A 26,637-nucleotide genomic window follows, 5' to 3' on the forward strand; every position below is an offset into this window, starting at 1 on the left:
ACAGCACCCTCTTGGCAAATTGGAGGCACTACTGGTCTCCCCACACACTTAGTTCCTGATGTAGATCACTATTGCCCCTTGTCCCTGATGTGGATCTTCACTCACCCCTTCTCCCCTGGTGGGGGCACCATTTTGTAGTTCACCTCAGGTACCAAAATGCCTTGGGCCAGCCCTGCTTACTGGTACACAGAACCTGCCATTGCAGGTGACTTGCCGCACCTTGCATCATGCAAAGCTGATTTCCGATTGCCTCCAGCATTTTCCAAAACAGTCCCTCAGTAGCATTCTGCTTGCCACCTGTTTCTATTGGGATATGTGCTTTCTGTTTTAGGCTACCACCATGTTTGCCTTCGTAGTGAGAGCAACATGCCACTTACAATGCCTTCTCTCTTTGTGTATGTGGAGATGAAAGACTATGTTCCGGATTCGTGGGCAGGTACCGTATTCCAAAAACCTGAAAGAGGGGTGTGGTTAGCTTTTGTTTAGTGGCATCTTCATAATATCTACCCCAGAGTAGTTTACAATGAAAAGAAAATCTACAGTGATAAAATGTACAATGGCTCAGTTAAAATAGATACAAAATAGCAAATTAATTAAAGCAGCAGAAGCCTGCAGATATTACCAGAGTTTAAATCGCATCACCCTTATAATATTGAAAATATGCATCATTCAAATGCCTGAAGAAATAACAATGTCTTCCTATGACATTTCACCAAAAAGATAATCCAGCAGGTACCTTGGGAAGGAGTTCCATATTGGGGGTGCCACAGATCTGCCTTCTTGATCTGCAATGGTGGTGACACTCTGGGAGGGGGCCCAGTAAAAGTTCTTAATATTTGGGCAGGTTAATATGGGAGGTGATCCTTACAGTATCTGGATTCTGTGCCATGAAGCATTTCAAAGGTTTAACCACCACCATGAAGAAAAACAAGTTAGCAGTGTAGACCTTACTACAAAATGGTCTGACCGTAACAACTGGATCACAACAAACCATCCACGATTGGCCCATTTTCACCAACCCATTACTAGGGTTGCCAGACTCAATAGAGGACAGGACTCCTGTGCCTTTAATTGCCCTGCTCTCTTTTGAGTCTGGAAACCTTAAAGAGAAACCAGCAGACCCTTTGCTTGGAAATTAAACAAAGGGTCTGCTGGTTTCTCTTTAAGGTTTGCAGACTCAAAAGAGAGCAGGGCAATTAAAGGCACAGAAGTCCTGTCCTCTATTGAGTCTGGCAACCCTACCCATTATAAGCACCAGATCCAGAATGCGACTTGCCAACTCTGTAGGCCCTTTAACAACTTGAGGCATGTTGGTCAGGTGGTCATTATTTGCAATAGTTGTTTCTTAAGGGCTGGCTGAGCTATTCATAAATCCAGTGATTTTCATAAATTTCTGGGAGGGGTGAAGTGGAAATGTGTCCTGAAGTTTGGCTAATGTGGGTAGCCATCTCCTATCCATAAGGCATGTGTCCCAAGAATGTGTCCCTACTCAAAGAGATATACCCCCTTTTCAGGGTTTACACCAGCTTAAGTTCCACTGGGCTCAGCATAGCCAGCTGGGATGCAGGAGATCCTGAGCTGAGCATGAGAGAGTTAAGCTGGGGTAACCCAACTATGCTGAAAACCCCTGGCTCATCCAGATATATGCTGAATCCTAACCTGCTCATCCTGGCAGAACTTGCGGTAGGGTTGCTCCCTTAATGAACCTGCACTATTATGCATGAATCTGGAGACCTGAGAGAATCAAAGCTCAGGATATATCATCTCTAACATATTCCTAGAAACATAAGCAGTAAGGAATAAGTAGGAGAGGGATGATGTGATATTGTTGAAAATCCTGGATTATTTTCCTAGATCTCACCATGGCGCTCTCCAACCCAATAAAGTTTTTTAACGCACATGACAAAAAATCAGAGAAAAGCCAAGAGGACACTCCTGAGGTGAGTTCCACAGATACTTTTATTTATTTACCTACTCAGAATAATTGCATTCCACTTTCACTTGTACAGTTGAAGGTGACTAACAGCAGAATTAATGCAATAAATGTTGAAGTTATTGCAAATGGCACTTATCAAAAATGCCTGAAATGGTGACTAGAGAATGGATGGAGGTTCCATCTGGGTTTTATTTGCTTAGGGGAATCAAGAGCAGGAATGTGGGAAGGGGACCAGTTCTTAAAAGGAGACTTTTTCACCCTAGGAGGGGCCTATAGGCAGAAGCTGGCAGCAGAATTTGGATCCTGAATAAAGTTCAGTTCCCAAGAATAATCTTAAAATGATGATCCAGAATTCTACCCATTTTGGGTATTACAGAGTTGGCTTGAAATACATGGAATTAATTTTACAAGGGGGACACTAACTGAAAGGAATGAGTGAACACACTTGGACTTATATTTTTATTAGTTTCCTGCATGTGTACAATGACATCACAGCATCCTATACTGTGCATCTTTAAATGTGTGCATTTCCATATTGAATTAGAATATCCATTTTCCATAAAAGGAGAGGCAGCCTCAAATGCTAGTTTTCTCTATGGAGAAGCTAGCTACTGGCAATTTTAAAAAAAATGAACATTCATTCATTGGGATAGGAAAACCTACACCCACTAGATCTTTTTTAAAAAATTCAAATAGGATGTATCTGGGGACTATCTTTCATATCAAAAGCAGTTGCTTCAAGCATTGCATGCCGCATTAATTGTATCTACAGGATTCTTTGAAAGAGTTAGAGATGGGAAGGCATTCTTAGCATTGCGTTTGAAATTATTTATGCCACTGCAGGCAGTTAAGGTTTTAAATCAATGGATGGTTTTGACTGATTGACCAAGTTAATGGATTAAATATTGCAGTAACACAGTCTTCCGTAGAAGACTCCTGTGCCTGGCACATTAGTGCACTACTAGTAACCACAAGCATCACCTTTCCCTGCCACAAGCTGCAAGACAACCCCCTCCTCAATTCTAGTGTATTTATTGCTTGTTCCTCAATCTCCTGTTTGGCTTGCCTGTTCAGCCACATAGACACAAGCCAGTGTCTCCTCAGCTTCCAGCAGGGACAAGAAGGTGCCACCACCAACCAGACTAAAACCCAAAGTCCACAGTGAGGCAAGTTTGCAAGAAGATTAAAAATGCACCTTATGGCTCCCTCTTATGCCTCCAACAGTTTCAGTGTGGCAAAATACACAATGCCACAAAGCAAAACTGAGGGGAAAGTGTCCAGTTGTTTCTAGCGATCCGTTTTGCTATAACTGATGCACAATTAATTTTTGTTTTAGGGGCCTGACTTGCAAAAAAGTCTTTCATCTGTTCAACTCAATACCAACGGGATACATAATGCCACAGGGACCTTTAGTACCCCTCCTTCAAACGGGCCTGGAGGTAATGCTATGGATATGGTTGGGGCCGAGCACAGCAGCTTAAATATACGCTGTTCAGATTCTGAAAGGAAATGATATTGTTCCAGGAGACAGGAAGCAGGATTGACATTTCTCATTTCATTGGGACTCACTTAACATCCTGGTCATGATGAATTTCAATGGCTGTTATCTTTCATGAGACAGAATAAGCTCACTCATATGTCGTGTGTTTTCACCCCTCAGGAACCTTGACTGGAAAAGGAACCTCGACAGGAAAAGAAGAAACCACAAAAGAACCTACAAAGGGAACTATAGGTATTTCTAACCCTGTTCATTTTAGATACCTGATAACATTTAAGTTCAAATTAATTTATGTCCCGATTTTGCAGGGACAGCCAATATGGCAGTCTCCATATGTTGTTGGACTCCAACTTCCATCAGCCCTAGCCAGCATAGCTGATAGCAAGGTATGATGGAAGTTGCAGTCCTGCAGCACCTAGAAGGCAACATGTTGGCTAGCCTTGTGCTACTGTAACTGTGCTGGAAGTGAACACATTACAAAATGTGAGGTAAGTCAATCACAGGCCCCGATTCACCTTTCCCCATATTCTTTTTATATCCTGCACAGAATTGATAGCAGCTTCTGGAAATAGCCACAGAATCCTGCAAAGCACATCCCAACAGCATATTTTCATTTTCTGGGATTACCTGGACCTTAAAAATATGGAGTTGGACTGATTTAACTGACACAACAAAATAAAAAAAATCCTTCCAATAGCACCTTAGAGACCAACTAAGTTTGTCATAGGTATGAGCTTTCGTGTGCATGCACACTTCTTCAGACTGACACAGTTAAACAATCCAGCCAGTTTTCTTCATAGGAATCATGTAATCTTATACAGTTTTTTAAAAACTAAAATATTAAAACTGCAGGTTTATTGTTGCAGAAAAGTAGTTAGTGCTACAGATTCTTACTTTATTATTTCATAAAATGTATACACCGCTTAATTGTAAAATACCTCAAAGTGGTTTACAAAAATAAAACAATAGAATTGCCCATCACTTTTTATCTGCATATTTTAAGGGGTGGAAGAACACATGCACATACACCTTTTAAGTAGTTAGATGTGTGCTGGAGGGCCTCTAAAATATAAGAATAAACAGAAGGTTTGTAAGGCTAAGCAGAAGGTTCATAAAATTATGGAACAATGTTGCAAAGGTAGGTGTTGACTTTGTTATGGCTAGCCACTTTTTAAAAAGGTGTGGCTAAATGAGTGCTCCTGCACTGAAGACAGAAAATAGGAGATCTCACAGTGTCCATAAGATTCTACAGCAATATTTACACTTTCCAAATAAATAAATAAATTGAACTTCACACACAGACACACATTTTAAAAGTTAAAAAAAAGGTTGTGGGTTGCAATCTATGCAAGAGGGGGGAAATCATTAACCGTCTACTCTGCATTGCATATCTGGAGGATCCTGTGTCTTAGGAATGGCTTTCCAGAGGGCATGACAGACTCAGAGGAAAGGGGGTCAGGTAATCCCTGTAAGACAATGTGGATTCCAGCGTCACAAACAATATCCAACAAGGGCCTCTGATATTTGCAGAGTCCCATCTGCGCAGAACTCTTTTGTGGAGGCAAGTGTTACGTTTTCCCAGGGATAAAATATTGTGGTTTGTGTGCTGAGATGCTGTGATATTTGTGCAGTCATAGGATCACCTTGAGAGGAGATGGAATATACGCAGGCATGTCCAACCAGTAGATCGCAATCTACCGGTAGATCCCCGGCTGATCCTGGTAGAGTGCGGGACCCGTATCAATCGTGGGACTAAATAAAAGTTCACCGAAAGTTTACAAATAAAAGCTGAAGAACTCTGGGCAATCCTACCCCCAGAAAGCTCAACAACTCTGGGCTCAACAACTCTAGGTAATCCACCCACCCCACGCATGTTCCTCCTCCCTCCAATGACAACGGACTGCTAGATTTTTTTATACTGGGAGTAGATTGCAGTCTCTTGGGAGTTGGACATGCCTGGAGTATAGCAAAGAAAGGTCATTCAAGTGGACGGTGAAAATGAGTGGCAATTTAGCATCTCGTTTAAGCAGATGCATCTCTTTTTCATGCTGTGTTTCAGAGCTGCAGACGGCGAGCTTTGAGGAGCTGCAGCAGATGAAGAATTTTGGAAAACTGTTGAAGAAGCAAGAGAAAGACCTGAAGGAGATGGAACGGAAGACAGTCAAGCGCAAGGAAGAGCTGATGCAGAAATATGCCGTCCTTTTCATGGAGCTGGGCACGCAACAAGCTGGCAAAAAGAAAATGCCATGCCCACCTAAAACCCAGAAAAAGAAAAGGTAGAAATTGGATCATGAGCAGAAAAGGCTGTGGGATCCTTATTGGCCATCAGAAGACTTGCTTTTAACTGTAACTGTATTTAATACAATTCTTTCATGATGTATGTATCATGGCATAAAATGAATTTGTTCCACTACTGAGACATTATAGGACTTTAGGCTTTTCCAGAGGAGAGAGATTTAGGTATGTGCATTACAGAGAGATTTGGGTGTGTGTTACGGATTTGTGTGTTGATACTGTGTCAGTACTAGAAAAGAGTGTGAGGAGAAACCCTTGGCAGGTGGCAGGAACAGTGTACTACTATTCTCTACTATTCTCAGTGGTAAACATACCTGCCACACAAATACACAACCAAACAGAAGGGGAATGCCACAATGACAAGGAAGGAAGCAAAGGTGCAATTCAAAGCACTGAAGAAAATCCAATCACATATGCATCTCATGTAATTATTTCATCACAAAGTTCAGAGATCCCAATGCATTTTAAGGAAATGCCTCTTCACAAAGGAAAACAAATAAAAGGGTATTTAGTACACAACAGCTGTAATAAACAGCTGTTACATAAACAGAGAATTGCAATACCACAGTTTTGCTATGTACCCGCTTTCTAAATATGACAGCTGCAGGGTATAAAGGAAGCAAAATCAAGGATTAATGATGGCTCCACCATTCGCCTTCCTGCTTAAAGAGCAAGTTATTTATATTATTTATTTATATGATTTATATACTGCCTTTTTGAGAAGGCACCCTTGGCAGTTTACAGTTCTGCTACTGCCCCACCCACTCACCAGCACAGAGAAGCATACAATATTCCTGCACTGCAGGGGATTGAACTAGATAATCCCTCAGGGTCCATTCCAACTCTACAATTCTGATTATAGAGTTCTATAATCAATTCTACAATTCTATAATCATTGCAGAGTTGGAATGTCCACAAGGATCAGGAATCTTTTACCCCAATGTGGCAATCGAACCCATGATCCTGAGATTAAGAGTCTCATGCTCATAAAAATAAAACGCAAACAATTCCCTCTCCCAGCCGTTCATCTCCCTTTGCATGGGGCAGGTGATGTTCATTGGTCCTGAAAGGGGACAGTCTGACTGGCAAAGGCCTAAGGGTGTCCCTGCCTGCCTGCCTGCCTCTCTTCTTTCCCACATGGCAGAATAAGGCCCATAATCTACAGCTGTTAGAACATACTGGCAATATTATGCCATGCAGAGATCTCATGGAAAAATGGCTCCTTGGGGGTAAGGCAGTGAATTGGTCACAATATTGGCCATATTGTGAGAATTGTTCCTCTTTGTCTGAAGTTGCAGGAAGTGGACTGTGGATGACAGCAGCTCAGGAAGGAACGCCGGTGAGATGGCAGAGAGTCCTCCTGACAACAGAGTCTTGGAGCTGAAAGAGAAGCTGGAGAAAGAGCTAATGCAGCTAGGAGAAGAGCAGTATGATGCAATTCGGAAGAAGAAAGAGCTCCATGCCACAGAGGTACAGACAAGAGGTTTATTACCCTTTCCTTCCTTACCATTTGCTTGCAGTAGTTATAGAGCTCTCAACAGAGCTGAGTTGAGTTGAGTTGAGAACAACAGAGTTCTCAGAGCAGCCCACAACAGGAAATGAAGCCGTTTAAAATCTAATAGCAACAAAAGCAGCAATATAAATATAATACAGCATAAAAACATAAGTCACATAGAGTCATAGCTGTCAACTTCTGGATTGGAAAATAAGGAATCAGCAGCAGCGCGGCACCGGAAGTCGCTTCTGTGCATGTGTGGACATGCGCAGAAGCGACTTCCGGTGCCGGGCTGCCCATGTCCACCTGTCTGGGCACCAGAAATCACTTCTGCACATGCCCGGCCATGCGCAGAGGTGATTTCCAGCAGCACTCGGCAAGTGAGCGAGCAGCCAGCCAGGAGCCGGGACATTTACGGGGCATTTTACAATCCAGGTTAGCAGCGGGAAACGGATTTAAGTTCGGTGGTTTCCTGCCAAAAACGGGAGGGTTGACAGCTATGCATATAGTAAGCACAGATTGAAGACAGATTAAAATGCCTGGAAAAATATATATTTACCTCACACTGAAATGGCACCAAAATATGCCCCATGTGTGCCTTTTTGAGGAGGGCATCCCATAGTGGCAATGCCACCACTGAAAAGGCCCTAGTGCACATCATTTGGTTAGGGGCATTCAGAGGAAGATCTTTGAGGATCTCAAGGCATGAAGTCAGTGATCCCAAGTGCTACTGCCTGAGCACAACTCAGATCATTTTGTTGTAACCGAGTAGCTTCAGACAAATCTGTTCACAAGAAAGCATTCAGCACAGGAATGGCAGGTAAGGGTGAGGGAAAACCACATGTTTTCCACTTGCTTGTTCTGTAGATTTTAATACAAGAGAGCAACAGCATCTCATCCTCACTGCTATGCCCTGGTTGTCTGATGTTCAAGTCTATTTGTCACAGACAGTGTCAAATATGGTATACACCAAACTAGCTGTTATAGACCCCATTGAGGGGTTCCTATTTTATGGCTGAATTTAGGTTGGAGCCAGATTTATTGTAGGAACTCTGCTCATGGCTGTTCCTGCTGCAGCAAGGGAAGGCTACAATTTTGCTGATTCCTCCTTCTCCCTGCAGCAGGAGGTCTGTTAAGGTCTGTTCCAGCTTGTCAGGGACCCTTCCAGGACAATGAAAAAGGTGGCACAGCAGGCTGCAGTGCAAACAGAAGTAGGAACTTGCAGAAATTGCCGCTTTCTCCCTTCCTCCAGCAAGAGCTTCCACTGGATAAAAGGCCCTCCCACAAATGGAGGAGCAACTTGCAGTTTTAGAAACAAAAGAAAAAGAGTAAAATTAAATTCTGACATTCTACCCTGTGTTTTATTCTTTGGACAGCAAATTTCTAAAATAATTGAGCTTGCAAGAGAAAAGCAAGCCTCTGAGCTAAAAGCACTAAAGGAATCCTGGGAAAGGTAGGTAACAAAATAATGTGAGTTTTTCCAGCGTTTTCATCTACTAATTTTGCATGGCTTAATTTTTGCTTGTGTTTTCCCTGTTCAGACTGGGCTGCAGCTGATAGGAAGGGTACAGTTATTTTGAAACGGCTCTGTGCATGCAGTCCTGGTTGGTGCTAGTCTAGTTCATCTGTCATTTGGCTGGGCAAGAAATAGAAGGGATGGTCAGAAGGGATTTGCATGATGTAACCTGCACACAATACCTATGCATTTTCTCTCATTCCACTGGGATCATTTAACTCCAGCAAGGAACATTTTCAGGCCTGTAAACAAAGAGCATTATGTGGTGCTTCCTTTACTAACCTGTGCTCTATTACTGTGAAATGATTGAAGACATTAGGTAGACAAGAAGACAGCAATTTACAGAGATAAAAATGTGTTATTGCTGAAATTGATCAACTCTAGGTGATATCTTCCTCTACAGTGACACTAAAGAAATGAAAAAGAAACTAGAGGTGAAAAGATTGGAAAAAATTCAGACCATGGCTAAGAACACAACTGACAAGAGTGCCCAGGAAAGGTACTGTGGCAGACTGATTGGCCTCTTTGGAGTTTGTATCTGCTGAACTCTTTCACAGGGCTGGGCATTAGCTAGAAATAGAGGTGGACAAATCTGTCAATTTTGACCCTTTAAGTCATGGGTCAGCAACCTTTTTCAGCTGTGGGCCAGTCCACCATCCCTCAGACCATGTGGTGGGCCAGACTATATTTTGGAAAGAAAAATGAACAAATTCCTATGCCCCAAAAATAACCCAGAGATGCATTTTAAATAAAAGGACACATTCTACTACTATGGATGGCAGCTAACAGATTGAGGTTGAATCCTGACAAGACAGAAGTACTGTTTGTGGGGGACAGGAGGTGGGCAGGTGTGAGGACTCCCTGGTCCTGAATGGGGTAACTGTGCCCCTGAAGGACCAGGTGTGCAGCCTGGGAGTAATTTTGGACTCACAGCTGTCCATGGAGGTGCAGGTCAATTCTGTGTCCAGGGCAGCTGTCTATCAGCTCCATCTGATACGCAGGCTGAGACCCTACCTGCCTGCTGACTGTCTAGCCAGAGTGGTGCATGCTCTGGTTATCTCCCGCTTGGACTACTGCAATGCGCTCTACGTGGGGCTACCTTTGAAGGGGACTCGGAAACTACAACTAATCCAGAATGCGGTAGCTAGACTGGTGACTGGGAGCGGCCACCGAGACCACATAACACCGGTCTTGAAAGATCTACATTGGCTCCCAGTACATTTCCGAGCACAATTCAAAGTGTTGGTGCTGACCTTTAAAGCCCTAAATGGCCTCGGTCCAGTATACCTGAAGGAGCGTCTCCACCTCCATCATTCTGCCCGGACACTGAGGTCCAGCACCGAGGGCCTTCTGGCGGTTCCCTCGTTGCGAGAAGCCAAGTTGCAGGGAACTAGGCAGAGGGCCTTCTCGGTGGTGGTGCCTGCCCTGTGGAATGCCCTCCCAACAGATGTCAAAGAGGAAAACAACTACCAGACTTTTAGAAGACATCTGAAGGCAGCCCTGTTTAGGGAGGCTTTTAATGTTTAATAGATTACTGTTTTATTTTCTGTTGGAAGCCGCCCAGAGTGGCTGGGGAAACCCAGCCAGATGGGCGGGGTATAAATAATAAATTATTATTATTATTATATTATTATTATTCATGTAAAAACACGCTGATTCCCGGACTGTCTGCAGGCCGGATTGAGAAGGCGATTGGACTGCATCCGGCCCTCAGGCCTTAGGCTGCCTACCCCTAGTTTTCCTTTTTCCACTCTTAATTTTAGTTCTCCACATTTCTGCAGCAAATTGCAATTTATTTTTTTAATCCTCTTGAAAATTCATCTGTATTTTAGTGCAAATTTATCCTAATAAACACATTTTGACTAATGCATGCATTTTTGCAAGCAAATCCCAGTGATGTAATGCATTTTAATATTATTTTCACTAATATGTGCATTTTAATGCACCTTTCCCCCTAATATTTTTGTATATGGTTTGGATAGAGAACTGCTATTGCAAAATTTGGAAAAGTGCACATTTTGAAGGATGGTCATATTTCAGTTTGCATATTGGTTCAAGAAGTGTGAATGAGGTAGTTAAAATGGAAACAAAACAGAATTTCTCCTCCATGCCTAGCTAGAAACAATTTTTTACTTGCAAATAGCCTAAAACTTAAAAACAGTGTGAGAATTCTGGTATCCTGCTAAACCAATGATGGCTAACCTTTTTTGACTCAAGGGCAACCTTGGGTCATCCTTGAGCAACCCTCTAGGGGCCACATGTCAGCCATGGGTGTGACCCACACACTCTCCCGCACAGACTTGCTCATCCTCAGTTGATCTGCGTATCACACACACTTCACATACCCTCTCAGCAATCCTGAAAGACAGTGATTGACCTAAGGTCCCAAGTGAGTTTCATGGCTGAGTGAGAATTTGAACCTAACTCTCCCTGGTCCTTGTCAGACACTCTTAAGTACTGCGCAGCACTCATTCTCAAGTTACTACAACATAATTCATTTGTGCAGATTTCCTTAACTAATACACATTGCTATCATAGCTGCCAAGTTTTGCCTTTTCTCGCGTTGAAGCCTATTCAGCATAAGGGAAAATCCCTGTAAAAAAGGGATAACTTGGCAGCTATGATTGCTATCATCATCATCACTACAGGGAAATCCTGTAAATCTATCATTTTAGTACAATTCTCTACAACACAATGCCATTTGCTGGCAAATCATGTACCTTTAACACCCTGTCATTTTAATTCTTAACTGGGCATCTGTGATAAAACTCCCAGTCATGACTAACTGAAGCCTAATCCCTTCAGAATTATCAAAGTGTGTTGATAGGGTGGTTTTTTCCCTACAGACTGAAGAGAGAAATCAACAATGCGCACATTCAGGAAGTGGTACAGATGGTCAAACAGGTAAGGCTGTCACGAAAACTAGTTGGATAAGGCCTCTGGCAAATCTTAGTCCAATTGCACAACATATTTATTATGTTCATAAGCAATAGTACACTCTTGGGATCATTTCACTCAGCTTAGCCTAGGCCCAAACCATTTATTGGAGGACCTGCACCTTTACCATCCCACTGGAACTTTGAAATCTCTTTGGAGCTTCTCTCGCTGTGTCTGCCCCCTAGGTCAGGAAGGTGGGTGGCCACAAAGGAGAGAGGTCCTTCTCGCAATGACAGTATTAACTAGTTCTTTTTTCTTTTATAGTCCTTGGTTGCAAGCAGCTTTGGGTAGCCATTTGCCCAGAAAAGTGGCCTTTAATATTTAAACATTTTTTAAAAATAAATAGCTATGCCTTAGCTGCTAAGAAACCCTGAGAATGCACTCCTGCTTTGTCAGCTTAACACATTGCTGATGGACCACAGGGATTCTAGTCAGGGATGTTTCTAGGGGGTGGCCCAGGGGCCTGAGCTCTGAGTCTTCTTCTTCTTCTTCTTCTTCTTCTTCTTCTTCTTCTTCTTCTTCTTCTTCTTCTTCTTCTTCTTCTTCTTCTTCTTCTTCAGGTCCCAGAACTCCTGCCGCTGAATCACTTTTTACTGGGCACACTGCAAAGTGCAGTGCTAGTGTGAAATCCCACCCACTCACTAACTTAATTTGCCCAGAGGCAGTCTATACTGTTATGCAAACTTGTGCCATGAGTGTATGCCCCAAGTACCTAGCAATAACATTTGCCGCTTTTATACTATCTGAAGAAGTCTGCATGCACACAAAAGCTTATACCTAGAACAAACTTAGTTGGTCTCCAAGGTGCTAACTGGACTATTTTTTTATTTCGCTTTTATACTGTTGCTTTGAAGGTAATGGCTTTTAAAATACTTTCTTTCCCTGCTTCAAGATGAATGAAAAGCAGGCTAGGGATCAAGAAGTACTGGAGAAAAAGCAGGCAGCCTGCCTAGAAACTATCAAGGAGAAAGAAAACCAGGTATCTTGTAACCAAATTCACACCAAATGTTCCACACAGCTATTTAGCAGGCTGGTAAGAGGATGGGAGAATCAAAGGTCTAGAATAGACCCCAGAGATAATTTACTCCAACCCCCTGCTCTAAGAAGTATCCAGCAGAGAAAGCCAACAATCCTTTTGAAGCCCTAGTTTTGCTATGGAATGGTCGAGATGAAATGGGTGCTTGACACTATCGCTCCCAAGCATCCTCTCCAGCTTTGTGGCACCCAAGTGGGTGTTTGTCATTCTGGGGAGCTTCAGGCAATGAAGCAAGTCAGACAAAGACTAGAGGGCAAGTGGTGCAAACCTTACTCCGAAGCCAGCTGGGCACAGATTAGTGCACATAATCACGCAGGAGGCAACAGCAAACAAATTACCCAGTGTTGGGAGTACCACTGGGAAAGTGGTGTTGGGCAGGGGCTAACAGCACAGCACTCACACACACCAGTGTGTTTGACCGTACTTGCTGTGGTACCTGCTGAAGTGCTGAAGGTCTCAGCAAATAGCTCCTGAAGAAACCCCAATGCACAAAGGACTGTTTGTTGTCCCTGCCCAGCTCCTGTTTGCACTGGTTAAGCCTCTCCTACTTCAAACCTACCCCATCCAACATCCTTGCATTTCAGTGGGTGCCAAGTTTCTATGCCCACCCTCCTGTGCAGAGCTTCTCTTTGTGAGTTCACTAGTGGTGGATGTTATACCACAACCTCATGGCAGCCATTTTATGTTTTGCCACATGATGATGACAGCAGCCATTTTGTAACGGTCACCCACAATACTTTCCCAGTATTCCATATGTGCTCACTGGTTCAAAACGGCTGCTGACCTCTTGTGTAGGGTAAAGTCAGCCGACGTGATTCCAAAATCCTGGTTCCTACCCCCTTCCCCAACACTATTGGCTGCTGAGGTGCCTTGCACGAGAGAATTGGCATAAGGTGGGGGGGGCACAAAGTAATCCCTCCTGATCCAAATATGGTCAGCTACTTTTCATTTAAAAAATTATCCTAATAGCTCCCCATCACAAAAGTGAGCATGCCTAATTTGGCCCTTAACAACCGAGGCTTTGTAAAACAGGCTTTTCACCCAGCAGCGTCATTTAAAATCCCACAAACAAGCAGCTACTGGGCTTCTTCTGAGCATTTGAGCAACATGTGTGTCTCACGTACTGACCCCTCTCTCCGTACAGCTGCAACAGGAGGCGTACATGGAGTACGAAGGCAAAGTGAAAGCTCTCAGCGCAGAGGTGCAAGTTTTAGTGAATAACTGTGTGAAAGATGATGCAGCGAAGAAAGAGGCCCTATATGCTGCCAGTGAGGGGAGCGAGGGGATGAAACAACAGCTACAAGAAAACAACCTGATACCTGTTGCTGAAAGATGTGAAACTCAGACAGCTGAGAATACGGCAGAGGATGAGGAATCTAGCGATATACTGGTGAGCAGGCTGTGAGTCTCTCACCTGACCCTGTTCTTAAGGCACAGATTTTTTTTAATGACTCATTTTGTTCCAGACGTTACAGTTCCATAGAACTTAATGGGCTGTCTCTTGTCGGACTTCCACGAGCTCGTTGAATCTTTGATTATTGTGATCTGGTAACCCAGATTAGTTTGCGTCTACACTGGAGTTTCTGTCTTTCAGGATCTGTAGTGACAATACAGGATAGAAATAAACTTTAAAAAAAAAACCCCAAAACTTGTAGTTGGAATACAAAAAGAGCCCTGAAGGATCAGAATAAATGTCCAGTTAATCTAGCATCCCATATCCCTCAGTAGTTCAAAAGTTTTTCCTGGCAGGGCATGAGGTTTTTCCTCTTCCAGGGCATGGTTGCCCACCCAACCTACCGCAAAGTCCAAGGGTTTATGACTGTTTAACAAAAGAAGTGTCTTCTTTGCGGGTAATAGTATGGTCAAAAGGGAGGCCTGAAATAATCCTAGCTACCAGAGCACTCACAGATCAGTTGCCACTATCGCTAAATCACTTTTTATGCACACTTTACACAAGGATATGTATTTTTATGCACATTATTTAGCTAGTAAAAACTGCAAAGCAAAATTCAGATATATGTAAATTTTGACGGATGACTGCATTTTGGTTCGCAGAAAGTTTCTGCCCTTCAGATATTTGAAGATAGCTATACTATTTGAAGAACATCACCACTACTGAACATCTTACGAGCTTTGCATTTCTGCCTTGTCTTTCCTTCACACTGCACCAAGCAGTTGGTCAGCAATGTCTAGCGGTTTATTTCTTGTCCGACAAATGAGATACATTCAGATTAGCTCACTAGCCAATCCATTTCCTTTGTTGGCACCACCTCCTGTGTAATTCCTAAAATCTGTTGTTCAAAGGGTTGTTAACAGCTTCCAGAAAACAGTGCACTGTTTTCACTTGACAAATAATCCGTTCCTCCATAGGGCATTACAGTGCTATGAAATTAAATACCATGTTAATTAATCTAGGGATGCTTGGACCGCATGTGAAGTCACCAGAGGGAGACCAGTTTCACCCAAAGGGACCTACAATAACAATTGCAACTGGAAGAATAATAATCACAACTTCAGGGAGTGGCTTTGGGTTCTGCTTCGCTGCTGGGCTCATCACTGGCATTGCATTCTTAAAAGAGCACCCCACTTTATGACCAAGTTCTGATCAATATCAAAGCACTTGTCGACATTCTCTGCATTGTAAACAGCTGAATGAGTGCTGCTACCGGAATAGTATTTAGCCCAGATTAATTTAGATGAAAGAGCTAATCACAAGACACTATGGGTGGCATTTTATTTAGAGTAGATCCATTGGAATGAATAGACCTGACTTACTGATTGACCACATTTATATTCTTCAAGAAGCTCAAGGGGGCGTACATGGTTCCCCCCAGGTCACTCAGTGGCCTTCATAGCTAAGTGAGGGTTTGAACCCTGGTCTCTCGGGTCCTAGGGTCTGACTCTCTAACTACTACACTCATTAACTTCATTCATTTCAGGGGATCTACTCTTGAGTACGTAAATCTTACTTGAATGTATTGCAGGGGGTTGGACTAGATCAGGGCCGGCTCTAAGGCAAGGCTGGGTGGCGCCGGGCTGCCAGGGGGGCACCGTGCGGCTGCACCCGCCAGACAGCCGCTGTGGGAAATGGGGGGGCGCCAGAGCGATCTTCGCACCATGGCGCCCGGGCGCCCGATATGCTTAAGACGGCCCTGGACTAGATTACCATCGTGGTTCCTTCCAACGCTACAATCCTATGATTCTATGACACCCAATATTTTGTGTGTGCAAGTGCATATGCTCAGTGTATTCATATTGTATCCTAATTTGCAAATGCACAGAGCAATCTCACCTGCCTGGGTTGCAGAGAGGATTCATGGTGCAGCAACGACTGAATCCATAGCCCTGCTGCCCCATAGGGGCCAGGGGGGATGGCAACTAGTTCATTCTTAATTATACCAGCTTCAAAGCTGGTCAATGGGTTTGGGGGGAGGGCAGCTGTTCTTCAGATTGACAGTCTCCCCCAACATGCTTTGCTCTGTGCTCCACCACAAGCACAGCTTTCTGCTGCAGGAAGGGTCCCAGTGGTGGCTGGCTAAGTGATCCACAGCATCCTATATCCTCCCCTTCCATCCTCCCAGTGAGCACAAGATTGTTCCCTAATAGGCCAAACTCTATAGGTTGCTATAGATTGTTTTGCAGCCGGCAGGCTGGAAAGCAGCAGAAGGCACCTCACCTGATTGCTGGCTTATTAACTTCATTGTAATTATTTCCATGACACTTTCTCCAAGAGCTTTACAAACACCAGTAAGGAGCCAGAAGCAGATGCCTTAAGCAGAAGCTATTGCTGCGAGAAGACTTTTCAAGCAGTGCGGAGAGTCAGGCAACCAAAACGTCAAAAGCAAATGCCCAGAAACATACCCTCTGCAGCATTAGAAACTCATATACATAAGCTAGGCACCAAATGGATCCTTAAACCAGGGTTACAGTCACCAAAATGGAATGTGTAGTTTTCCTTTGGGGGCCAGTCAGCTCAAAAGTCGTATTTTTCAAGGCAACCTTTAGGTTCCTGAAATTTGTTCCAATTGTGCAGATGAAATATAATGGATAGAATTCTACAGGATGTGTTACTACCGTGTTTCTCCGAAAATAAGCCATAGTGATAGTCAGTTTAACCTTGTAGGTTAAACTGTACCATACTTAATTTTAAAAAATAAGACATCCCCTGAAAATAAGCCACTGTGTGTATTATTGAGGAAAAATAAATATAAGACGGCGTCTTATTTTGGAGAAACGTGGTAGTGTGTGAAAACAAGATCCAAGGATCCCCAGGCATGCACCTCCAGATGGTGGAGACGTCAGATGCCATCCTTGGTGCCCGGGCATCTTCACTTGGTCCCAAGTGGCTGATAGGCACCTGATACCCGGCCAATTTTGAACGCTGACCCACTGGAATTGATGTGATGCTGACACTGTTCTCATGCTCCAGACACTCACAGTACAATCCTTTGCATGCCTGCTGAGTTCAGTGGGGTTTACACCCAGTGTATAGAACTGAAGCCTGAAAGTCTCAAAAGCATAGCCATAATAAGAATGGCTAGAACACTATTTTTAAAATGTTTTCAGCCCTGGTATGTTGGTCCAAGTCACAGGACCCTGCCAGGTGCTGCTCAGCCCACACTTAATGTGGGCTCCACCAATTCACCCTAAAAGGCCCTGCATCTGATGCTAGTGGTGACCTCTGGCTTTTAGCATCCTACCACAAGCACCCCTTTGCATCTGACTGCAGTCATGTGCTGAAAGCTGGTGGGCGCAGAGCTAAGAATTCACCAACAGGCCACTGCACACCTGTCATGAGTATCCGGCTGCTGGAGCTGGTTCTTGACGCAGAGAAAGCTGTCTGGCAGTAGTAGCGGGGCAACAGCTGTGTGCTGGTGGGATGATGTTGCTTGGCCCTTAGAAACCATGATTAAAGAGGAAAATGCAGCACCTGACATACAGGGGCTCCCACTGAGTTGGTAGACTACCATGCATGTGGAGGTTCCTGCAGAACCTAGCAGGGGACAGAGAATAAGGGGAAACCTCAGTTCTCCTTTAAAAGTAAAAAGCAGTTTCTAGACCTCGTGGGTAAGTTTGCCATTGGCAACTTGACTGGCAGTAAGAGCATGGGGCTCTGATGTTCAGAGGTGGGTCCTGACTCAAGCGGCAAACTCATGCCACCAGCTGGTGTTGCCTAGCCATGCTCCCCAACACCCATGACATCTTGCTTCCTGACATGTCGCGATTTCTGTGCACTTTCTGTAAGCCAGATAATTGACAGAAATATTCAATGTATGCTGAATTCATCACAAAAATAAAAGTACACTACTACTTGCAAAACAGCCTGAATTTCTGCCATAACCTAAGGCAGGGGTAGCCAATGTGGTACCCTTCAATGTTGGTGGACTACAACTCCTGTCATCCCTGACCATTGGCCATGCTGGCTGGGGCTGATGGGAGTTGTAGTCCAGAAACTCCAGAAGCTCATGGATCTGCCTCACAACAGTGGGGAGCTGGTTACCAAGCTTGGGAGCCACCATCAGAACTGGGCTCCTCTTCACCTGCCAGAACAGGTGGGCCAGGAGAGTGGTTTTTCACCCAGTCTCTTGTAAAGAGATTCATGCGTTAACTATTTTTATATATGAAATTGTTTTAATTGTTAAATTGCTTCAATTAATTTCATAGGAAGACATTCATTAATGGAAATAAATAAATAACCAGGCTGCAAAACCTGAATGCTGCAAATGCAGAATTTTTGAGAGGGCAGCACAGAGATGAAATGAATGCAACTCTGGGCTGGTTACTGCATTTCACAACGCACAGCAAAAGGTGTGCACAGCCTCCCCTGTAAACCACTGACTTTGAGGTCATATGAAAGGATATGAAAATTTCACCTAGGATGGTGCATTTGCTGCAAGCCATCCAGGAGCCCCTGCAGGAGGAGGTGAGTACGAGGCAGTCAGCGCAATCATGGACCACTTTGGATTGTGACTACACCCCTCCTTGCACTGATCCCAGTATTGTTACTAACCATATGCCCTGCAGGAAAGTTGTGAACAAAAGACCCACAGGAGGTGCGTGGGCTACAGGAACTGAATGTACTGCATACACTGTACACACATTTGATCCTCTGAAAAGCTCATGCAGGAACAAAGGGTGAATTCACACATGCACAGTTGACGGCTGTAACTTTACAGCCACCCAGAGAGTCTTCCCATCACCTTAACAAAATAGTGGTCAAAAGGCACAGGTGAGACCTTCTTCACTCCCTGATAAGAACTACCAAGTGATGTGCAGATAGATTCTGTCCATGGAACCACACACTATCAATGATATAACCTTGAGCCCTGAAAAAGTTCAGGCATAAGGATCCCTCAAGTCATCTTCCAGGGGGCTGGACTTGATTACCCTTTGGGTACCTTCCAACTCTAAAAATTTTTTATTTTATTTTCTCGTCTCCCTCCCTCTCTGAGGATTTCACAACTAGGAGAACACATGCGTGTCTTGTTTCAAAATAATAATAATACCCCAATTCCCCGCATATCTATTGAACAAATACCGTTCCAGTGTTCCTCGGTTTTTAGACTGTTGCCACACTCAACCAATCCTGGCCAACTGAGATGTGGACCTGCCACCATGAACCAGTCACACGTCACACCACTGAAAGCACACTAATAACAAGGACAGCGCATTGAGCGCACGACATCGCCCTGCCTTCATTCGAGGTGGGCGGGGAGTAGCTGGAGGGGCTCCGGGAACCCTCGAAGATCCTTCCCCGCCGCCCGCCACCCCAGCGCGTAAACCTGAGAGCGGAGAGTGATTCTCCCTCTCTCTCTCTCCTGAAACTCCAAGGCGGCGATCGCCATGGCGACTTGAGGCGAGGTTATAAAGCGGCTCCGGGGAGTCGGCGCCTGGAGTCGCCGTCGGGCCATGAGCCGCGGGGGGTACGAGCAGCAAGCCATGCTGCGGCCGCGGGACCTTGGCCCGGGGGCGTCGACGCGCACTTTCCTGGAGGCCATGAGCGCGGGCCGCCTGCACCTGGCGCGCTTCGTGCTGGACGCCGTGGACGGCACCATCGTGGACTGCCGAGCCGACCGCGGCCGCACGCCGCTCATGTACGCCGTGGCGCTCAAGGACCCCGCGTGGCGAGTGGCCTTCGCCAGGCTGCTGCTGGAGCGCCGCGCCGCCGTCGACCTGCGCGACGACGCCGGGCGGAGCGCGCTGAGCCTGGCCTGCGAGAGGGGCTACCTGGACGTCACCAAGCTGCTGGTCCAGTACGGCGCCGACCCGGACGCAGCCGACTCGCGAGGCTGGAACCCGCTCATGTACGCCGCGTGGCAGGGCCGCGCGCCCGTCGTCGAGTGGCTGCTGCGCTCCTTCCGACGCCTCGGCCTTTGCCTCGAGCGCGCCGACCGTGCCGGGCGCACCGCGCTGCAGCTGGCCGCCAGCGAGGGCCACGGGCGCTGCGTGCGGGCGTTGCGGGCCTCCGGAGCCTTGATCCTCGAGCTCCCCGAGCCGGCGGCGCCTCCCGGCGGCGACCCACCGGCTGCTCGGTCGCCTCGCGGGGACGGCGGCGCCCACAGGTGGGAGCAGGACGACGACGACGACGAGGAGAAGCAACGGGGTCCAGACGCCGCAGCAGCGCAGCCCGGCTCCGACGCGGGGAAAGGGAGCGCCTCGCTGCGAGGCCGCCCGCTGATCCGCAGGGCCACTGCGCCCGACTGCCAGAGCCTGCTCGGCTACTAGGCGGCGAGGGCGGGAAGAGCGCGCCGCTCTCGGCTCCGGCTGCGCGTCCCCTCGGCGCGGCCAGGTCCCGCTTAGCCTCGCAGGCGTTGCTTTCCCCAGCGGATCCAGCCTTCTTCGTCGGGTTCCGACGTGCCGGCCCCTTCGTCAGCGACCATTTGGACCATTGCATCGTTGCCCGCGCCTCCGCGCATCCTGAGGCTCTCCCGATTTCGTTGAACAGCACCCGGGAAGCGCAGGTGTTAGGTTTTCTTTAGTTGAAACAAGTAGCAATGTGCACTGTAATAAGGTGCGATGAATTGTTATTTACTGCTTTCTCTTGTCAAGAATGTTGTAGAATGATAGGGCATAAGGGTTTCGTCGACTTCAGCAAGAGGTTTGAAGTGTACTTCCTTCAAAATCAACTTAAAAGCATAAAATGTCTTTTGTCACCTACACATTCATCAGTTTCCGCAAATGGAAAATCTCAGGAGCCTCATCCATGGCAGATGCCTCAAAATTGGATGGCAAAGTACCATTTTGTCAAACCCTAATATCTTCCAGCTATGAAAAAAATATATTGGTAATCTGTTGCTATATAGTATACAGAGAACAGTCAAGTAAAACTAACATGAACATGGCTAAATCAGTAAAAGTGCTGAAAGGTCAGTTCAGGGCACCACAGCAAAATAAAAATTTCGCATTTTCTGGGTATGCTTCTTTCTGTAATGGGTGAAATGGATCAGTGGTGATTTGGGTAAAGAACAAGAGTGTCTATATGATGTTCAGATTGCTCCATTTTCATGGCAGTTTCTGTAAGGGCTTCTAAAGAAGATTTTGCACCCTGTCTGATTCTTAGGAGATGTTTCGTGTTCACTTATATCTGTGTGGATTTCTTTATCTAAATGGAATTTCACTCGTGTACATTGTCTTTGAATCCAGCAAACAAGCCTTAATAAGATAGAAATTTATTTGTAACTAGGTGCCTCATTTGCCTGAAATGATTTGGGATGTTTGTGGACTTTCACTTTTTGCTGCATTTTTGTGTGCAAGTTTTATTTATTTAGTGACATTGCATAAACTCTGAAAGTAACAGGGAAGGGCAAACAAGATGTCAAGTGGGAGTTGTGTGATCAGATCAGCTGTTATTTAGCCACAGAGGGGGGAAATGATAAGGGCTCATATTGTACCTGTCTCCCCAGCCCCCTTCTGTGACTAAGGTAAAGGGAAGGTAAAGTTAAGGGAAGGTAAAGGACCACTAGACAGTTAAGTCCAGTCAACGGCAACTATGGGGTTGCAGCGCTCATCTCACTTTCAGGCTGAGGGAGCCGGCGTTTGTTCACAGACAGCTTTCCGGGTCGTGTGGCCAGCATGATTAAACCGCTTCTGGCGCAATGGAACACCGTGACGGAAACCAGAGCACACGGAAACGCCGTTTACCTTCCTGCCGTTTACCTTCCTGCTGAAGGTATCTACTTGCACTGGCATGCTTTTGAGAACTGCTAGGTTGGCAGGAGCTGGGCCAGAGCAACAGGAGCTCACCCCATTGTGGGGATTAGAACCGCTAACTTTCTAATTGGCGAGCCCAAGAGGCTCAGTGGTTTAGACCACAGCGCCACCCGCATCCCAGTTTCAACTGGATGAGTTATTGGAACACATTGTTGGTGTTATTTCTTTATTTACATATTTATTTGTTTGTTAGTTAATAGTATCTTATTTATTTGGTGGTTGTTAATGTATTTAGATATTTATTTATTGTTGTTATTGTTGTTGTTGAGGGTTAACCCACCTTCCCTGGTAAGGCAACCCCAATCCAAATTCTGTTTCTTCAAACAGCTTTTAACAAAAGAAAATTACATTGGAGAATCCAATCCTGGATTTCTCACATCATATCTTCCTTTTCCCCTGAAGTATACAAGGCTATAAAGAAGACTGTGGAGGTGGAGGAAGCTGTTTTAGAACAGTTTGGGCTGTAGTCATAAGCCCACTTACCTGGGAATAAGGCCCACTAAATTCAACAGTACTAATTTCTGGTTAGATATGGTTTAGCATTGCAGCCTTACTGTTTGGCAGCAGCTCTCCTGGACTTTCAGGTCTGGCTGCTACATCACTTGCTACCTGTTTGTTTTTGAGATGTCAGATTTAAACTGGGACTGATTTTTTATCATCAAAAATAAAATAAAAACACGTGGTGGTGTTTAAGTTTTTGAAAATAGGAGGGCAGTGCACTTGAAAAGAACATACCAACTTGGAAAATTATTAGCAGTTTAGATAATAGTGCGTGATCATTTTCTTTCATTTTCCTTTCATAACATCTTTGTAAATTGTAGTACAGTAGTACGGTTTTCCACCAGAAATAGAGTTGAAGCTGCATTGGTGTCCATCTGACGAGTCTGCAGCTGATCCCCATCTATGAATTTCTTAGAGCCAGGATTCTAGGAGTTGCATTTTAGTAGCATTGACTGCACAATTCAGAAACACATTGTAAAGCTTTGATCTAGGCCATTAAGAGGGACACTGACTGCAAAATGCAGTGTGTAGCTATAATACAATGTCAGTTCCATGCCCACTGTCCAACACACTGGTTTCATTTACTGACAGATGCTCTCACTTGTTTGCATTCAGTGTTGAACTTCAGTTGTCTATGAAGGCTGTGACTTGTTCCTTTTGTTTCTCTTTTTTAAAAGCACATTGTGTTTACAGCAGAATGGACTCAGAATTTTATTCTTTCAAATGTTGGTTTGTTCTGGTAAAGGGTTATGTAGCTGATCAAGATGACCTTCTACAGAATGCAATAAAACTAGTTTCCTGCTAATTGTATGGCTCTTTCTTTCTAAGGAATCCATTGCTGAGTAAACATTTCCCCCTGTCTACTTTGGCAGTTTAATATTCCACAGCCTTTAAATGTGTTGTGGGAAGAGGGGGTTATTGTTTTGTTTTGGTTATAACTATTTATTTTGTGCTTTTATCCTGTATATTTTTATCTTGTGAACTGCTGTGAGATCTTCAGATGAAGGGAACTATATATATTTAATAAATAAAATAAATAATACAATCAGATTACGGGTCCTCAGAAATGACACCCCCTCCTTTTTAGGAATTCAGTGGCAGAGTAACCTCCATATGCATTTTGGGAGTACTTTTTGTTTTCATCAGTCACAAGTATGGATGGCAGGATCTGTCCATTTCAGTTTTCTCTGTTCCATACTTTTCCAATCTTAAATTCAGGTTATCCATATTTCTGCAGCAATTTGTGATTTTTTTCCCCCTTCAGCATTTCAGTGCAAATTTCTCCTAATAAACACATTTTTGTCTGCACTTTTGACCAAGGTGCACATTTCTGCAAGCAATTTCTCCCAAGACGCATTTATGTTATTTTTCAGCACACTAATTTTAAAGCACTTTTGTACAGATTGTTTAAGTCAGGGAACTGTATTGCAAAATTTGGATAGGCGCAAATTTCAAAGGATGGCTGTGTTCTGGTCTTCATACCGTTTCAGAAAGTGCAAATTTGGCTCTAAAAGCTAGGTGAATTGAATGTCTTCCCCCACCCCTAAGTCACAAGCCTTTTTTATTTTCAGAAGATGGTGCCCATTGCCTGCTACTTGGGTTGTATTTTGTAGTTTAAATTCAAACTTTTATGTTTCTTTACAAATGATTTATAGGCACATTCTAGTAAGGTAGTTCTGTGACAAAGGCCACTGAAAACAAAGGAGTTCCACTGATTTAAATGGTGTTTGTCATGAAATACATTTGCTAGGTTGTGCTCTGTGTTTTTTCTGTGTTTGTGCAGTCAGAGAAATCTGACACATCATCAGAAGAATAAGAGAACATTGAGTTATAGAAGCTTGTACTGGTATTTTGTGATTGTTACTGCTTGGGGGAGGGGGGATTTTCCATAAAAAAAAGAAAGAAAGAAAGCTGCATGCTCTTTTTAAAGTAGTGCTGCTTCCATGTATTGTTCTAATGAAAAACAAACAAACAGATCTTCAGGATCTATAATGGAGTGAGGCATCTGCAGAACCTATATTCCCTTGCCTCCAGAGTAAAACAATAGGATCGTACCCCAGTCCAGGGGGGGTCCTTTTTTGAAGATCCCAGTCCTTCCAAATGGCAGGGCTGCACCTCTGCCTCATTGCTGCCGTCCGTTTCCATAATAAAGCACTACTGGCCCAAATGGACTTCACACACCCCTCACTGCCTTGTTGGCCATTCTTGACTGAAACTACATGGAACTCATTTGGGCCACTGATTTTGTCTGTCAAGTTTATAGGCCCGAAACTTTCCGTGGCAAGTTTTTTAAACTCTTTGAGTTAGGAACTCTGTGGAGCACTTTGGAATAAGGATAAATGTGTTTTCCAAAAACATTTCAGCATTGCCATGGGTTTATGAATAATCAAAATTGTGTTTTAATTTAAAACAACAAATGCAAACAACTCACGGAAAGGAGAAATATTTAAGTTAAAAAGAAGGAAGAAACCTGGGAGTTCTTTGCACAGGATTCCTGGAACATACAGACATATTGTACAACAAGCTCTCCCCACAATATTTCAAGTTTTTTTGTTGTTGCTGTTTTTACATGTTTTCATATGTTTACCACTTGGTGGATTGTGTAAGGGCAAATTCTGAGGCAGTAGAAGTGACACCTGACCCCCCTCCAACCTACCCCTCCCCACTTTCCATAACTCCTGCCCATATGTATCACAAAACTGAATTCCAGTTATGTTTACAACTATGCTCCACACAATAACACACATAATACAACCTAAACTAATCGGTGCCAACTGATCTGGACATTACACAGATAAGACTTAACCATATAAAATCTCTGCATCAATCTTAGATAAGAATATTAGAAGTGGTCCACCTACATCCAGGAGATTATAGAACCGTGAGCACACATTTAAACTCTGTTCCATGCATTTCCCCTATTCTCAACAACATAGGAGGTAGGTAGAGTCTTAACATTCTCACTGGCAAAACAAATATTGCTCAGTGGAATGGGAGAGCTTCAACGTTTTATTGACCTTGCTACAGAATTCAGAGCTGGTGAAAAACACCACCCAGCAGCTTCCTCAAAGCCATATCCTTGGTCAAGTCCAGTGTACTTAGAGGGGCCTTGATATAAGCAAACTGAAGTTCTTATCTGGACAACCCTTGTGCTGCCTTCTACTTCCAGTCTTCACTGGAGAAGGCACTACGTTTACATGCCACGGAGTTTCAAGCATCAGGTTCCAGCATCTCTGGAGAAATGTCTGCCATGAAGCACTGCTTGCCAGCTGGTGTAAGGTTGTGAAATGACAGACCACTCTTAAGGTTTGAAAAGCCATAGGCCCCATATTAGTCCCTACTGTAGAAAGAAAGAAAGAAGGTCGTGGGGAAATGATTTGAAAGCAAACAAGGTAGAAGAGTCTTTTGCAGCAGGATCAAGTAGCCCATACACGAGATGAGATGATTCTTTTAGGGAAGCCCATTGCCAAGCTTGTGCCATCCAGATGTTTTGGACTCCATCTCTCATCAGCCCCAGCCATCACTGTCCAAATCATCTGAAGGGCACCAAGTTGGAGAAGCCCGTTTTCAGGTTAAAGTAAGGATGTCTACCTTCAAATGTGTTTTAAAGAACAAATACCATCCTACGAGAGGAATGTTGTTTCAGTTCAGTCAGTAGATGAAGTCTCTGGAGGTTTCAGGTATGTACAAATCAAGTTGCGAGAATCTTCTTACAAACACCAAACATACTCCTGAAATAGGATCTATCCCAGAAGCTTCACAATATATATATATATTAAGACTTGTAGGAGTCCAGCTTTTGATTGTCTTCGGCAATGAAAAAGAGAAAAAGGTAAACATTAAAAAGCAGCTAAAGATGGTGAAAATTCCCTCTCGCATCTCGGAAAGGACGCTGACAAGTTCCAAGAGAAAGACTGCGTTCAAACACTATGATATACTAGGTGCTTCTCAAGTCTGGGGTCAGCAGGTGGAGGTCCGTTTCCTATACCGCTGAATAAGGGGCACCAGGCACTCTGGAAGTCCCGTCTGAAGCAAAAAGGGGTGGTCAAGGAGTTCTTGGGCTGTTGCTCGCTCTAACGGGTCTCGTGTTAACATCCGTTCCAAGAAGTCTCTTAAAACTGGAGACGTCTGTGAAAACAGAACACTTCAGATAAGCCATTTCAGAGCAGGAGGGTGGATGAAGGGCAGTATACACATTTAATAACAACTAGTA

The 26,637-nt window shown here is 44.4% G+C and overlaps 3 protein-coding genes across 12 annotated transcripts in view; 2 read left to right on the forward strand and 1 right to left on the reverse strand.

The window, feature by feature from the left end:
* The window catches only part of PLCB2 (phospholipase C beta 2), a 55,598-nt gene extending 41,241 nt beyond the window's left edge, over positions 1-14,357 (forward strand). Inside the window, exons 22-32 of the mRNA XM_035111090.3 lie at positions 332-436; positions 1,855-1,940; positions 3,273-3,375; positions 3,597-3,668; positions 5,494-5,710; positions 7,022-7,199; positions 8,601-8,677; positions 9,144-9,239; positions 11,587-11,644; positions 12,570-12,656; positions 13,858-14,357. Of these exons, the coding sequence (XP_034966981.3) occupies positions 332-436; positions 1,855-1,940; positions 3,273-3,375; positions 3,597-3,668; positions 5,494-5,710; positions 7,022-7,199; positions 8,601-8,677; positions 9,144-9,239; positions 11,587-11,644; positions 12,570-12,656; positions 13,858-14,118 (1,340 nt within the window). The 3' untranslated portion in view covers positions 14,119-14,357. The remainder of the gene's footprint in view (positions 1-331; positions 437-1,854; positions 1,941-3,272; positions 3,376-3,596; positions 3,669-5,493; positions 5,711-7,021; positions 7,200-8,600; positions 8,678-9,143; positions 9,240-11,586; positions 11,645-12,569; positions 12,657-13,857) is intronic.
* Positions 14,358-19,352: 4,995 nt separating this feature from the next.
* ANKRD63 (ankyrin repeat domain 63) lies at positions 19,353-23,229 on the forward strand. Its single transcript, XM_088670923.1, has one exon. The coding sequence runs from the start codon at positions 19,623-19,625 to the stop codon at positions 20,436-20,438; it is 816 nt and encodes a 271-aa protein (XP_088527049.1). The 5' UTR covers positions 19,353-19,622; the 3' UTR covers positions 20,439-23,229.
* Positions 23,230-24,791: 1,562 nt separating this feature from the next.
* Positions 24,792-26,637, reverse strand: part of PAK6 (p21 (RAC1) activated kinase 6) — a 49,728-nt gene continuing 47,882 nt past the window's right edge. For 7 of the 10 annotated variants that reach the window (XM_088670964.1, XM_035111015.3, XM_088670935.1 and 4 more), the window contains one exon: positions 24,803-26,552. In XM_088670964.1, the coding sequence (XP_088527090.1) occupies positions 26,385-26,552 (168 nt within the window). In that variant the 3' untranslated portion in view covers positions 24,803-26,384. Of the gene's footprint in view, positions 26,553-26,637 lie in introns of all 10 variants that reach the window. The other 3 variants (XM_035111025.3, XM_088670962.1, XM_060273350.2) reach the window with 1 other exon arrangement.

This window comes from Zootoca vivipara, chromosome 1 (assembly GCF_965207765.1).
Source record: "Zootoca vivipara chromosome 1, rZooViv2.hap1.1, whole genome shotgun sequence".
NCBI classification, from domain to species: Eukaryota; Metazoa; Chordata; class Lepidosauria; order Squamata; family Lacertidae; genus Zootoca; species Zootoca vivipara.